The sequence below is a fragment of the Penicillium cataractarum genome (assembly GCF_028827025.1).
Source record: "Penicillium cataractarum strain IBT 29864 chromosome Unknown utg000001l, whole genome shotgun sequence".
NCBI lineage: Eukaryota > Fungi > Ascomycota > Eurotiomycetes > Eurotiales > Aspergillaceae > Penicillium > Penicillium cataractarum.
Window position 1 is genome coordinate 3832654 of NW_026622737.1, and position 13687 is coordinate 3846340.

At 50.4% G+C, this 13687-nt stretch overlaps 5 protein-coding genes across 5 annotated transcripts; 3 read left to right on the forward strand and 2 right to left on the reverse strand.

Moving 5' to 3' along the window:
- Positions 1–3251: 3251 nt before the first annotated feature.
- On the forward strand, positions 3252–4584 carry N7496_001307 (guanine nucleotide-binding protein subunit alpha; the record flags this gene model as incomplete). The annotated part of the gene is made up of 5 exons (XM_056694238.1): positions 3252–3378; positions 3441–3625; positions 3689–3852; positions 3913–4171; positions 4243–4584. 5 exons carry the CDS (start codon positions 3252–3254, stop codon positions 4582–4584), a joined length of 1077 nt encoding a protein of 358 aa, XP_056560967.1.
- A 796-nt stretch (positions 4585–5380) lies between these two features.
- On the forward strand, positions 5381–6525 carry N7496_001308 (mitochondrial 37S ribosomal protein mS38; the record flags this gene model as incomplete). The annotated part of the gene is made up of 2 exons (XM_056694239.1): positions 5381–5758; positions 5837–6525. Exons 1-2 carry the CDS (start codon positions 5413–5415, stop codon positions 6523–6525), a joined length of 1035 nt encoding a protein of 344 aa, XP_056560968.1. The 5' UTR covers positions 5381–5412.
- Positions 6526–7616: 1091 nt separating this feature from the next.
- Positions 7617–8591, reverse strand: N7496_001309 (H(+)-transporting V0 sector ATPase subunit c; the record flags this gene model as incomplete). The annotated part of the gene is made up of 6 exons (XM_056694240.1): positions 7617–7675; positions 7741–7844; positions 7922–8078; positions 8159–8288; positions 8435–8447; positions 8575–8591. The coding sequence occupies 6 exons, from the start codon at positions 8589–8591 to the stop codon at positions 7617–7619; spliced, it is 480 nt and encodes a 159-aa protein (XP_056560969.1).
- A 314-nt stretch (positions 8592–8905) lies between these two features.
- On the reverse strand, positions 8906–10144 carry N7496_001310 (uncharacterized protein; the record flags this gene model as incomplete). Its single annotated transcript, XM_056694241.1, has 1 exon — positions 8906–10144. The coding sequence occupies one exon, from the start codon at positions 10142–10144 to the stop codon at positions 8906–8908; it is 1239 nt and encodes a 412-aa protein (XP_056560970.1).
- Positions 10145–10943: 799 nt separating this feature from the next.
- Positions 10944–13171, forward strand: N7496_001311 (uncharacterized protein; the record flags this gene model as incomplete). The annotated part of the gene is made up of 4 exons (XM_056694242.1): positions 10944–11212; positions 11265–11382; positions 11440–12086; positions 12139–13171. The coding sequence occupies 4 exons, from the start codon at positions 10944–10946 to the stop codon at positions 13169–13171; spliced, it is 2067 nt and encodes a 688-aa protein (XP_056560971.1).
- Positions 13172–13687: the final 516 nt, after the last annotated feature.

Here is a 13687-nt window from a genome sequence, read left to right on the forward strand (position 1 = left end):
TCCCGCGTGCACGGCGGATGGACCGCAAACCATAAAACCGGAAATGTTGAACCGAAGGGGAACCAGTCCTCTTTGGTGCACGTTTTCGATGGGTCGCGAGCGTGGAGAACAGAAACGAGCGGACGGACCATATGATCAACATTCATGAGTAAACATTTGGTTAAGAAGCCTTGTGTGGGGTTTGTAAGAGAAACAGGCACTGTAGACCCGAAAGTGCCGTATTTTGTGATCAGGGGGAAAGCCCTTTCCTGATAGCATAGATCGAGTCTTGCAGTACGTATAAACCGCCTATATGAATGAGTCCCAGTCAAGACTTGCTCGTTGTTGGTACGTTTGTACACAAAGTGGTTTGTGATCCCAAGCCTTGTTCCATGGGAGCACGGGCTTAAAAGACCCAGGGGGCGGTTTTGGTTTTTCTTGTGGAGTTTTGACTGCCCATGACAAGCTCCACCATGGTATTGTTATTGCCGAACTGTTGTTGTTTTATCCAGCCTGACGGGTCAATTTTCCCATGGTTTCTCGGACGGTTTTTGACATGTCCGCCACTAAGCGAAAGGACGCCATGTTCGTGAAATAAGACACCCCTGATTGGTAGTAATCGGGGGGAGTGATAGATCTTTGCACCACGCGCTGGCTAGCCCACGAGGAAGTGGCCTCTGGGAGAGAAAATAAGAAAGACAAAGGCGGGACCATGATGAGGCTGCAGCCAAAGCGTGGACCTCGGTAAAGAAATGAGCCTGGCGTCATGAAAAGGATGCGGGGCGATTAGTTCATCCGTTGACAAAACCAGTGCACTCGAACTAAGCAGTAAGGAAGAGAAGCACCGGTGGTCGCCGGAGCAAATTCCTCTTGTGGGGGACTAGTTGGAGTCGTAAGGAGCCGGACGTAACGATTCGGAGTGCACGGGTGGTCTACTGGGCTGAGTACTGTAGCAGTACAGCTCGTCAGGCGAAGGGTCATCCTCGCCGGGGCCAGGATTCCGCCAACGTTTCAGAACTTTCCTTGCGTTAACTAACGTGAGTTAGTGCCCTTGAGTCCCAGCTGAATGTATCCCGCCAACGCGGTTTCAGCAATTTCGTGCCGATCGCTAGCATGTAGACCGCATGGTGGCTTGGCGTACAGTCGAAGAACCATCGAAAACCACGAGCGGCGCCACAGTTATATCCACCTTGCCCGCCCCTGGGGTCACCGCGGCTGATCAGGGCTACGGTCACCGAACACGATGGAGTCAGTGGAACTTCACATGGGTTTGTTGGCTCCAAGGAATATGATCATAGTAGGTAATAGTAATCTGTGTATAGAATACCATCGAGTAAACTACTGGGGCACTGTACGAAGGGAAGAGCCAAAAAATGCAAGGGAGGAGACAACCTTATGCAAAAGAAGAATCCCTATGATTCGAGAAATTCGAGAACCTCACTTTGCTTCTGATTGGTGGCGAGACTCAAGGGGTGAGCGTCAATAGTCTGCCACGCCATTACGATAGATCGGTCGGACGCATTCCCCACGATGTTGACGGTCGCATATGAGGGGAAAATAGACCTGTCAATCTGTGAGTGTATATAATGTATATAATGAAGAAATGATCAATCGACCCGAGGAGAACGTGAAACCTGGAGACGCCTGACGGGAGGCAGGCCTGCCATTTCGGGGTTTAATATACATGTCCAAGCCTATGATATACTGGTTTGGTGATTTTATGTACACGAGATTTAAGAGTATGCTCCTGTGAATAAGTACAGGCATAATAGGAATGAAACTCCTTGATAATAATACTAGATAATATCATCTATGATTAGCTCGTACCTGCACGAAAGTACGGAGTAACTCTCCGTACTTATGCAGGATTCCCGATAGTCCAGTAATCTGCGTATCTGATCATGGTTTCATGGTATTATTGGAGCAAATCAGACAAGGGGGGGGGGGACATGGTCCCATTCTCCTAGTGGATCTTCTTAGTGCCCTGATCCTCTCTGCTGGTTTTGCCTGTACAAATGCCACACTAGTATACTGTACTCTCCGTACACTGTACGGAGAACGGAGACGGAGACGGAGTACGGTACGACGGAGCATCTGGTACGACAAGACCCGAGTCCAATTGTTTAGAAGTATTATGTAGGCTCTAGATCGTATTTAGTGAGCTCAGAATTTACACAGAAACTAAAAGCAAAAAAAAGCAAAAAAGTAAAAAAAAAAGAACCTCGCCTTTTCCCCAGTTGATTATTACGAGCGGGTCTATATTCCGTATTGTACATCAAATACGCATTCCTCAACCTCCGCAGTCGAGCCGCTCGACGATAAACCATCGAGACACTAGACGGTCTGGCCGTCTTCACTCTCTTCCGGACTTCTCGTGGGACGGCAAAGATGTGCTACTGCTGAATTATTATGCGCTCCGCTTGACTCTCTCCTTCTACCGATTCATCTCTTCCCTTCTCCATTTCCCTTTCTTCCCCTCCCTCACTCTCCCCCCCCCTCCCCTCCCTATCGGGTTCACGATTCCCCTTCGTGACATCCATCAACCCCCCTGGACTTGAATCCCCCCTTGCCCTGTTGGACTCGGGCAGCCTTTTTGGAGGAGACGCCGGTTTCTGGAAATCCTGGCGCCAATCGGACCGAATCAGCTATAGATCCTCACCTCGGGAGCTCAAACTCTGGAAAACTCCGCGCATCGACATCACTACGCGACTTCGGCACCATTACGCCCCTCTCAATCCCGCAATCCCTCGTCCCTTCCGCGCCCTAAATCGTCCTGCGAATCGACGTCGCCCTTACCACGTTACGGACTCGGCACTCTGGACTCGGAGGATAATCTAGCCCAATTGGAAACTGGGCGGCGCAGAATCCCTTTACGGAACGTGGCAGGTTCTGGGTGTGGGGAACGAACCGACTAGAGCTTGCACCGGTAGGCCATTGGATAAGGCCACTTGCATTTGTCGCGTGGGTCATTCAAACGGTGGACAAGCTTCTTTGGATATTAGGTATGCGCATCTCCTTTCAAAGTGGACTTTGAGGCTTCGAAAGACACCGAGCGGCCGGCCCGCTCGTACTCTCGAGTCTGTCAAGGTCTCGGGTGTTTCAGCATCTCGTCCAGTGTGGCGCGGGACTATCGCATCCCTGATTCAGATGTGACCAGTGTACCGTTGATGCGCCGATTCTCAAAGTCGCGACAAGTTCTCTTGAACTATTTGCTAACGACAATCAATCCAGGGCATTTGAATCTCGTCCGTCATATCCCTCAACCGTGAATCATGGGCTGCATCAATTCCAAACCCGCCGAGGCGGACAAGGAAGCTCTGTCGCGTAATGCTCGGATCGAACGAACCATCAAGAACGACAAGAAGACAATGGATCGGACGATCAAGATTCTGCTGCTAGGTGCGTGGGAATACTTTATTTGAAGACTGTGGCGATCCGGATGTGTGCTAACTTGTCGGCAGGTGCGGGAGAGTCCGGGAAGTCAACCATTATCAAGCAAATGCGAATCATTCACAGCGGAGGTTTCCCCGAGGAAGAGCGTCACCAAACGCGAGCGGTCATCTACTCAAACGTTGTCATTGCCTTCAAGGTTCTATTGGATATCATGAACTCTGAAAGCATAAATTTTGAGCATGAGGCTACAAAGGTACGCTTGCACTCTCGACGCTCAGTTATATCGGATGATGGGCTGATCAATTCATTCGTATAGAAATCGGCGGACCTGCTAGAAGGTACAGAACCGGACGTAGGATCCGACGAGGCCTTCTCCGATCTCACAGTCCGCGATGCGATGAGGGAAATGTGGGAAGACGCTGGTGTTCAAAAGGCCGTTGCTCGAGGACACGAATTCGCCCTTCATGATAATCTGTATTAGTAAGTCTGACCCTCTCCCTCTGCCCGCCGGGGTTTCATGCTGACGTCCGTTTTGTCTAGCTTTTATGACTCCCTGGATCGCATTTTCACGCCCAACTGGCTCCCCGATAATCAAGACATGCTTCAAGCTCGACTTCGGACAACGGGTATCACGGAAACATTATTCGAATTGGGTCAGATGAATTTCCGTATGATGGATGTTGGAGGTCAGCGCTCAGAACGGAAGAAGTGGATTCATTGCTTCGAGGGAGTGCAATGTTTGCTGTTCATGGTCGCCTTGTCTGGATACGATCAGTGCCTGGTCGAAGACCAGAACGCGGTAAGTCCGCCCTTGGCATTTGGAATTGTCTAGCTGGCGGAACATTTTACTCATTTCTTTTTCTCGCACAGAACCAAATGCACGAAGCGATGATGCTGTTTGAGTCACTCGTCAATGGCGAGTGGTTCAAGCGCAAGCCCATCATTCTCTTCTTGAACAAGATGGATCTGTTCAAGGGCAAACTCGAGATTTCCAACATTTCGAAACACTTCCCCGACTACACTGGTTCTAACACCGACTTTGACGCTGCTGTACGATACTTTTCCGACCGATTCCGCGGTATCAACCGCATTCCTGATCGCGAGATCTATATCCACCGAACCAATGCCACCGACACTACCCTGCTGAAGGCCACCATGGATTCAGTACAAGACATGATTATTCAGAAGAACCTGCATACCTTAATACTATAAGGCAGCGGCATTTTTTTTTTAAAAGAAAAGAGTACTGGTGGCCTTTGTTATGAACGTCATTGTTGCCACGAAGTTGATTTCGTTTCTTGTCGAGCTCTCTAGCCCTACCTTTTTTCACCTTTGTTGCATACCTCGGCGGCTCCATTTCTTTCTGTCATCTACAACGTGACATACCTTCCCTCCTTGTTTTATTTTTCCTCTTCTACTCCTTTCCCTCCTATTTCCTTTTCCTTTCACCTTCTTTCTACTCCTATCCTTCACGAGGCGTCATTTAGAGGACTCGTCGGCTCTCTGCCACAATCCTTGGGTCGGTTACGTTGCATACAAAAAAGCCCGGTCGACTTCGCTACCTACTGCTATGCTTCGGTTTCAGCGACGGTGTCTTTTCTTCATTTCATTTCAATTTCTACTTCATATCTGTCATTTCTCTCCTATTTTTTTTCTGTTGATCATGCAGGATGATACCACTTGTTTTGTCCCTGCAGCTGTGTTACACTGACGTCTGTGCCTCTGTATCATAACAATTTCCTTGATTCATATTTTCATCCCGAATGAAGTCAGACTATTACTCTTCTCGAAGCTACTGCTGTATTTCAGCCACCTAATCCAAGTATACGTACAAAACGAAAAGCAAATTTCATTGATAGTTTTTATTTAGCCGCTGGACGTTGATCCGCATGATCTACTTCCGGGATGTCAAGACACCTGAGGCATAAAAATTACATAAGCGCCGCATGATCAGAGGCTCCGGGTTCCGACCCGACGATTTCGCCTCCGATTCAGACTCATCTTCACCGTCTTCCCCAGTTGCTGGGTCCCACGCCAACCATGTTGTCAACGTCCTTACGCCGGGCTGCATGGGCGCCTCTGTCCGGCATCTCTCGTTCCACCCAGAATGTCCCTTCCTCCGTGCTCGGCGCAACCCGACATGTGCACCAGCGTCAGTACTCCTCTTCCTCCTCAAAACCGCCGGTCCCGCCCAGCGATGGCTCTCGCCGAATGGATACCTCGACCCCGGCGAAGGGTGTGAACTCGTCTGGCGAGAAGGGCAAGTCTGCCCGCCGACGTGGGAAGGAGAATGGTGCTCGGAACGGTTCTTCGAAAGCTAGTCAGCAGCATGCGGCGTTTTCGAAGCTTCCGAGTGTCCCCTCGACCCAGCACCGCCAGCCGCATGGTTAGTTCCTTGGAGCTTTACTATATTCTTTCTTTCTCTCGCTCCGCTCTGTTGATCATAGCTAACGGGTTCTGACAGACGTCCACGTCGCCTCTTTCTTCTCCATCCATCGCCCCATCTCCGTGACCACCACCGTCCCTCCCATCTCGACTCCCGAAGCCTTCGATGCGATCTTCTCAAAGAAGTTCCTGAAGAACGAGGCTGACGATGTCATCTTCACCCTTTCCTCGACTGTCCAGACCATGGAAAACCCGGCACCCGTCATGGCCGAGTCCGAGGACCAGTTCAACCAGCTTCACCAGAGCTTCACAACCGATGCGAACGGGGATCTGCGCATGCTCGATGGTCCCGAGGCCGGAATGACCGTGGAGGAATACACCCGTCGTCTCCGTCCCTTCCACCCTCCCCCTCCTCCCGTCCCTATGGACATGCAGTCCTCGGCCGATGCCCTGACTGAGCAGGAAACTTCGACCTACTCCACTGTCCTGACGATCCGGGAGCAGCGCCATGCTGACGGTCGCAAGACCTACGAGGCCTCCACCGGCCCCTTCGTTCGCAGTGATATGGAGGATCCCGAGCATGGATTCACCATCGATGCTCCTACCGGGTCCACCTCTGGCATGACATACATTGAGCGTGTGCGCCACAACCGGACCATGCATGCGATCAGCACCAAGAGACGGCGCAAGATCAAGATGAAGAAGCACAAGTTCAAGAAGCTGATGCGGAGGACACGCACCCTTAGACGGAAACTCGACAAGGCTTAGACTTTTTTCAGCCTTGTTTTCCTCTCCTCGTTTCCTTTATTTTCCTTCTCCTTTTGATCGGTTCTTCATCGGATGCATCTTTTGGCCTGCGTCTTGCATCGTCTTGGGTTAAGGGTTAGTCTTGTCTGAGTTTTGCTGGGCATATATCTCCCTTTTTTACTGGCTCTCGTACATTGCGTGAAATTTTTTTCTCTTTTCTCTTGTCCGCTCCTATACTCTATCAAATATCCAATCATCACCATTTCTCCTTCCCTCTCCTCGAACCGATTGCTGGCTGGTATCCTCCTATGGCCAACGGCTGTTGACTTTTTTCTCCTTTGTGGCGTTGTGGCCCTCATGCATTGCGGACTCCACAATAGACTTGTTCTTTGATATCTGTCTTGCTGCTGCTACTGTGTTTGACTTCCTGATGTTCTTACTTGGTCCCGCTAGAGACAACAACAAAGGATTTGATTCAGTAATAACACCAGACGTCTCGTAATCTCTAGCCATTATTCTACAGTCGAATGGCGCATAAGCAAGGTAATGCACAAATCGGGATTGCTATATCATACCAAATACAAAAGCCCCGACAGACCAGACGTAAAGGAGAAAGAAAGGACACGAAAGAGCCAAACCGAGAGAAATAAAAAGATTGAGAGAGGGTTTGTCCACAGGAGGGCATCCGGGCCGACGAGGAACTTGTCGAGCCCTTCTACCACTGCAGATGAAAAGGGAGGGGATCCAGTCCCAAATCGAGACGAGACCCGTATAAAGTACAGTAATCCAGCGCGCGTTCATGCAATGTTAAAAAAAAAAGAAGCCAATATCTACCCACAACCAGTTCCACCAGTTCAGGATTGAATGCTCGAGAGCTATTCCCCGATCCTACATACCACGATCATCACAAATCCCTTCACCGAGTCAAATAAGTTTATCATAGCCGAAATCTTTTCCCATTCTTGCATCGCGTTCGTCCTCGGTCCTACGGCACACCGATGTCCGGGCTGAGGGTCTTGAGCAAGAGCATATCGGAAGCGAAGCATCGCCCATCTTGCAAAGGGTCGATAGGTCCAAGATTCGGTTTCCGCGTGCGACGAGATGTGTCTCGTTTAGCACTCAGCTCTAGAGCGGGAGTTCATGAGAAGAGCGACGATAAGACCGTACAGACCTACAATGTAACAAGCAGTTAGAGCGATCCACTTAGGGACTGACAAGAGGTCAAGAAGTGCTTACCCAAGACTTCAGCGAAAATGAGAATCAGAATCATTCCGACGTAGAGACGAGGTTGCTGAGCAGTTCCGCGGACACCAGCATCACCGACAATACCAATAGCAAAACTACAGCACAAGGTAAAGGTTAGACATGAAACAGCCAAGTGGGTCGACCGTTCAGGAGAGGAGTTGAGCAGACATACCCGGCAGCAAGACCAGCCAGACCGACAGCCAGACCGGCACCGAGCTGGATGAAACCAGTGTACAGGGGGAGCTTCTGGGTCAGGTCGTTGGCGACCAGGACCGACACGACCAGACCGTAGATACCAATAATACCAGCCATGACAATGGGGACAATGTCTACAAGTCACAATCGTTAGCAAATCGTAGTCGGAGAATAGCGATAGCTCGAGCTTATCGAGATATTGAGCTTGACGTACTCTTAACGATCAGGTCGGGGCGGAGGACACCCATGCTGCAAACACCGACACCAGCCTTGGCGGTACCATAGGCAGCGCCGAAGCAGGTGAAGACGATGGCGGACGTGCAGCCCAGCGCACCGAAGAAGGGCTGAAGATAAGAGTCAGTAATGCCGTTGAGCCTTTCTGGATGTATATGTTCATTGACGTGGAGGGGGAGCTATTCGGGGCACGGAGGGCAACGGATCGGACTCGAGCGCTGCGGGATCGAGGAAGCTAAGCTGGAGCTGGACTCACCGCGTAAACGGGGCTAAAGCGACAGATGTTAGCAGATATTCATCAATTCTAGCAGAGCCTGAGGTGCAAGACAGCAAGACTGAAGCTCGATAGCTGTCAAGCACCCAGGGGGGGCTGAAGGCGGCTTGATGACGACGTACCAAAGTTCTGTGGCCATTTTGATGGTATAAGGGACTCAGGCGGAGTCTCAAGGGGGATTCAGAGCTTTTAATTGATGGTGGGAGACTCGAGATGTGCTGACTCAAGCCGTTGGACGTGGGTGGTTGCTGTGATCGGAGAGGTTGGAGAGTGCTACGAGGTCAGAGGCCACCACGCTGGTGCTTTGGTCACGTGGTATTGGCGCTAAGTCTCCACCGTGTTGTATACGTCAACTTGCCAGCATTTCATTTTTTACATAATTCCTGCTTTTTCTCGTCTGGAGGAATAGATATCTTCTAATGTTACATACAGTCCTTCCTAGAAGGTCCACTATTATACAGATTTCACAACAACCTGGCATCCGGGGATATCGAGCTTAGTACTGGATCCCGGAGTTTCTCCACCTTGCGCCATGGGTTGAGTGTATGAAATCGACTTCTCAGACAGTGCTCCGAACGAGTTCGGCACCACAGTGATGTTATCGTTTCCATCCATCATGTCCGATGGAGATCTTTCTTCAGCTTTTGAGACCATTCCAAAGCGGTATGTGATGTTACCGTCTGAACGGCCAGCATTACTTGGAACAGCGTCCTGAATGGATGCCGGGTCCACCGACACGAAGAATTGGATAAAATCACCAGCTGTTGCGACCTGCGACAGCAGGGAAAGGTCTTCTCCAACTAGGCCTTTCGCAAGGAATGGTGGTAGATCCATCTCGGCATCTGCGCTGGGATTGAAAAGTTGGTCTAGGCCAACCAGCGCATGCCGCTGGGCAGAGCCTGAGAAGCTGATCTCAGGGTCCAAGGAAAGAAGGCCTTGCTTCTTGCCCCATCCTCCACCTCCACTCACGACCCGGTGCAGTTTACCACCCTGAGATAATGATTGGATTAGGTAGTCCCGTGTTGGCAAGCTGGGATCTCCGACTTTGATATCCGGTTTCTCAACCAGAGCCCAAACGGAAACCCTTTGATCGGTTATATTGTGTTCTTTAATATACCGAGGGAGATCCTTCTCCAGTTCGGAGGATGCAGGAATGGGCTCCTGCGAGTTGGGGTCTGATGATTTCGAAATCTGCCGTAGGATGTTCCCCATGCTGGCGATCACCGTTCTCCTGTCACCAATAGGATAGAGAGGGAGTTTGAGATGAGGGCTGGTACTAGCGGACGATGTAGATTTGACAGCACAACTCGTCATATTTATCGTACTGTCCAGGGTATATGCATTCGTGGTATTATCACGAGTCCACTGCATGCCAAGAAGAGTTGATTCCTTGCCGTTGACGAACACGGTATTCGCTAGGCGCAGGCCGATTTCATGAGTGACGCCAGTAGGGCTTTGGCTCTTTTGTTCGTTGTGGATCGAGACCAGAATGTCAGATTCCTCATTTGCAGGTTCTCCAAAGCGACGAGGAGGTGCAGCCTTTCCATGTACGTTCTCCTTGTCAATAGCCAAAAGAGACAAGCCTTCAGACTCTAGATTGCTTAGAGCGGAGCTCTCGGGAATCTTATCGATTACAGCGGCGACGGCATAGAGTGTGTTTGTGTTTGAATCGTTGCCATAAAGCTGGCGCATCAATTTGGGGAGGAATTCATCGGAGGGTTCAAGCCAATGCGCGAAGCTCGGGGTGACAAGCAGTAATGGGACCGAGTCTTGGGCGAGTAGTGGAGTTGGGGAGGATGGAAGGGACGATAAGACATCTCGTGTGGTCTTGAGACAGTTGTCAGTATGGGTTAGGGATATCTCAGGTAGCGAGGTAACTTACTATAGCTTCCGGCGATTTTGTGAGCCAGGTGAATGCAAATGGAGGGTAACTGCTGCTGGCATAGCCTCTGATGGAGTAGGCGAAGCTCGGTATCGCTCGAGGTAAGCTGCGCGCGACGCGCAGGGCGCCCCGGCTAGGGCCAAGCCTGATTGACATTAATCAGAACAGACTCGGGAAGGGAGAGACCCAGCAATTAACTTGATAGAGAGATGGCGGACAAGCAAAGCACACTGGGCGCGGGGAATGAAGCTCCTCCGAATCCGAGATTCCAGAGCGAAGATTGGGCCGTAATGCGAAGGTATTCGTAATAAAGTCTCCTGGTTGGATATTGATTCTACCCGTCACAGATTACATACGACGCTAACCGCTTTGGGTGATCAGCCCGCGGACTCCCGCGGACTCGCCAGTCATCTAGGGTCACCGTAACGCCGTCAAACACTCGTCAACATAGATCTTTCTTATTGGATTCCACCAGATAAACTATTTCTTTGTACTTGGGGCCGCTATATCTCATATAAGAATTATCTGTCCGCGGACATCCGCGGACCACCCGACCGACATACGTCTAGCATAACAAGACGCCAATTTAGGGACCAGTTATAGGACAGCATGAAACGGAAGAACAGGGGTAATCCCATCGCAACGATCCACAGGTGGAATAAGCCACCCTTATCATGTCGCGAGTGTCGCGAGAAGAAACGACGTTGTGATCGTGCACAACCCTGCTCGAACTGTGTAATCAGGAAGATCTCATGCGAATACCCCGGCCAGAGCCCCGAAGATGTGCCTGTCACAGAAGCATTGATGGAATCCACTTCGTTTCATTCCAATAAGAATGCTGCAGATCGAGATTCTGCTCACACAGAGCTAGCTGCAAAGTAAGTTAGCGCAGTTTTGGTCTAATGTACCCAGCGCTAACCGTCCCCAAAGTAACACCGATGAGCTTCTGTTTCGAATACGCAGGTTGGAAGAAGCATTGGCTAAAAGGTCAAATACATCTCCAGAGCCAGCTGGGAAGCGTCAATGCGTCTATCCACCAAAAGATTTAGTATGTTGAATAAACCTTCTATGGATTACACAAATTTCATACCCTAACAAGCGACAGGCTTCTAATAGCCCTTATGTCACCCCATTCAGTTGCCACCTTTTGGCTGCCCTGGACAAATATGAAGAAGGGCCTACGATATTCGATTATGCGAGGAAACTTCCTCCTTTACGACAGGCTCGAGAGCTGTTTAACCACTTTGCAACTACACTGCAACCCACGTTTGGGGTTCTCCACATCCCTTCAACAAAAGAATTACTCCAAACGACTTACGATGGCTTGCTGGAAGATGAGGAGCCTTCTGCGGCGAACTTGATGTTGCTTTTTAGCATATTTGCTGGAGCCTCTCTGGTCTGGACACCCCGGCTTCTTGGGACCTTACAATCTACTCGTGAAGAAGCCAAGGCGGCTTTCAAGACGTATTCTCGCTTTGCCATGGAGATTCTGGAACATCCGCGTCTCCACATCCAAGCATCGACTACAGCCCTTGTGGCTATTGGTACTATGGCTCACATATTGATGAACACCGATGGGTTTCCACTCAAAGTACATCTTCTTCGGCATCGTTGTCTATTGATGGCACGAGAGATGCAAGTACACCGCTTAGATACCGCCAAAAGCCGCGAGGAGCGGCGGTTGAAGGGATGTAACATGATTGATATCGAAGTTCAGAGACGAGTATGGTGGAATATGGTAGCCTCTGACTGGTACGTGTTGCCGCTGTGCATAGATTCACCGATTCGGTGCTAACTATTACAGGCTACTTGCTTTTCATGGCAGTCCACATGAAGGAGCATACATCTTCCACCCAAAACACATGAATGTCAACTTGCCTAGCAATACTGATGATGAATTCATCACGCAAACTGGCATTCAGCAGGAATTCCCCCTGTCCGTTCCTACCTCCATGTCCGCCTTTCTCATGCGAGTGAAATCCGCCTCACTGTCTCGGGAAGTTATCGACGCCCTGCCATCTATACTACTTGGATCCACTGAGCCAGATTACGACACCATTCTTGAACTGGATGCCAAATTCCAGAATCTCCTCAACGAACTCCCCGTGCACTTCAAAACGGACCCCGCCAGTATCGAGCAAAGCCGGGAGATATGTAAGAAACGACCCACCATTGCCTGGCAGCGGATCAGCGTCCATTTTAGCATCCACACCCGGCTGTGCCGACTCCACCGACCATATCATCTGGAAGGTATCACGAATCCTAGATACGCATACTCCCACAAAGTGTGCATCCAATCTGCCCAGAGCGTGCTGGAGCTGCGACGCTCAATGGATGCGATTGGGATCGAGGTTGGATTGAAAGCAGGGCAGTTCTTGACAGTGATGCATCACGTCTTCTTCGCGGCTCTGATTCTGGCTATGGACGTCTCGTTCAACCCTTCTGCGCCGGACGCGGAGGATCGCAAGGCTAAGGTTCTGGTCGCGTACCAGGCACTGGAGAAGTCGAAGCAGGAATCGAACTACCTGCTAGAAGGAATTCAAAAGAATCTTCAGACTCTGATGTCCACGCTCCAGAAAGATGTTCGGACTACCGAGGATGACCAAGACTCTGTACTACCACCCACGGGTCTCGGCCCCTCAGCCAGGGTACAGCCTTCTTCTACGGAGATAATGGACGGGTCTGTAGATGGAGGTACCCTGATCAACGATCTCAACGGAGAGGGCTGGGAACAGTTGTGGTCCGAGTTTGTGGCCGTAGCGCCCGAGTTGGACGCGCCGCAGTGGAGTTCGCTGTTGGAAGATGTCGATTTTAACCCGCAGCTGGATATTTTTTAGGCGATTGGGTGATTAAAATAGAAGCGCTACCGACCAGTCACAAAGAGAGCCTTTACTCAAATGTATTTTTGTCTGGGGTACTCTTCTTTTTCTTTGCTTATTCTCCACACGGGTAGGTACATAGTGAGCTGCCAGGCCAGACTTGGGAACGCTATAACGAGATCCCTAGATTACCTTATTGCCACAGGATCTTGCTTGCGTCAGGAAGAACGGTCCTTGTACAGTACAGAGTAGGCCATAAACTTTGTATTTCTCTTCTTCTTCCAGCCACCGTCGCAATCTGCATGAACCTGCTTATTCACTTGGTGTGAAGTCACCAGCAGCCAATGGACCCCTCGAAGGGCCTTGGCAGGTGGGGACAAAGGGGACTCGTTCGTTGTAGGGCTGGGCCGTTAGCATTGGCATTGGCATTGGCAGAGTCGCGCCACAGGTGACGATGTAAGTCCTGCGGTGCGGCCAAGGATCGGCGTTATCATGAGACCGACAGTCACACTACTTTAGCAACGCGTACTTGAG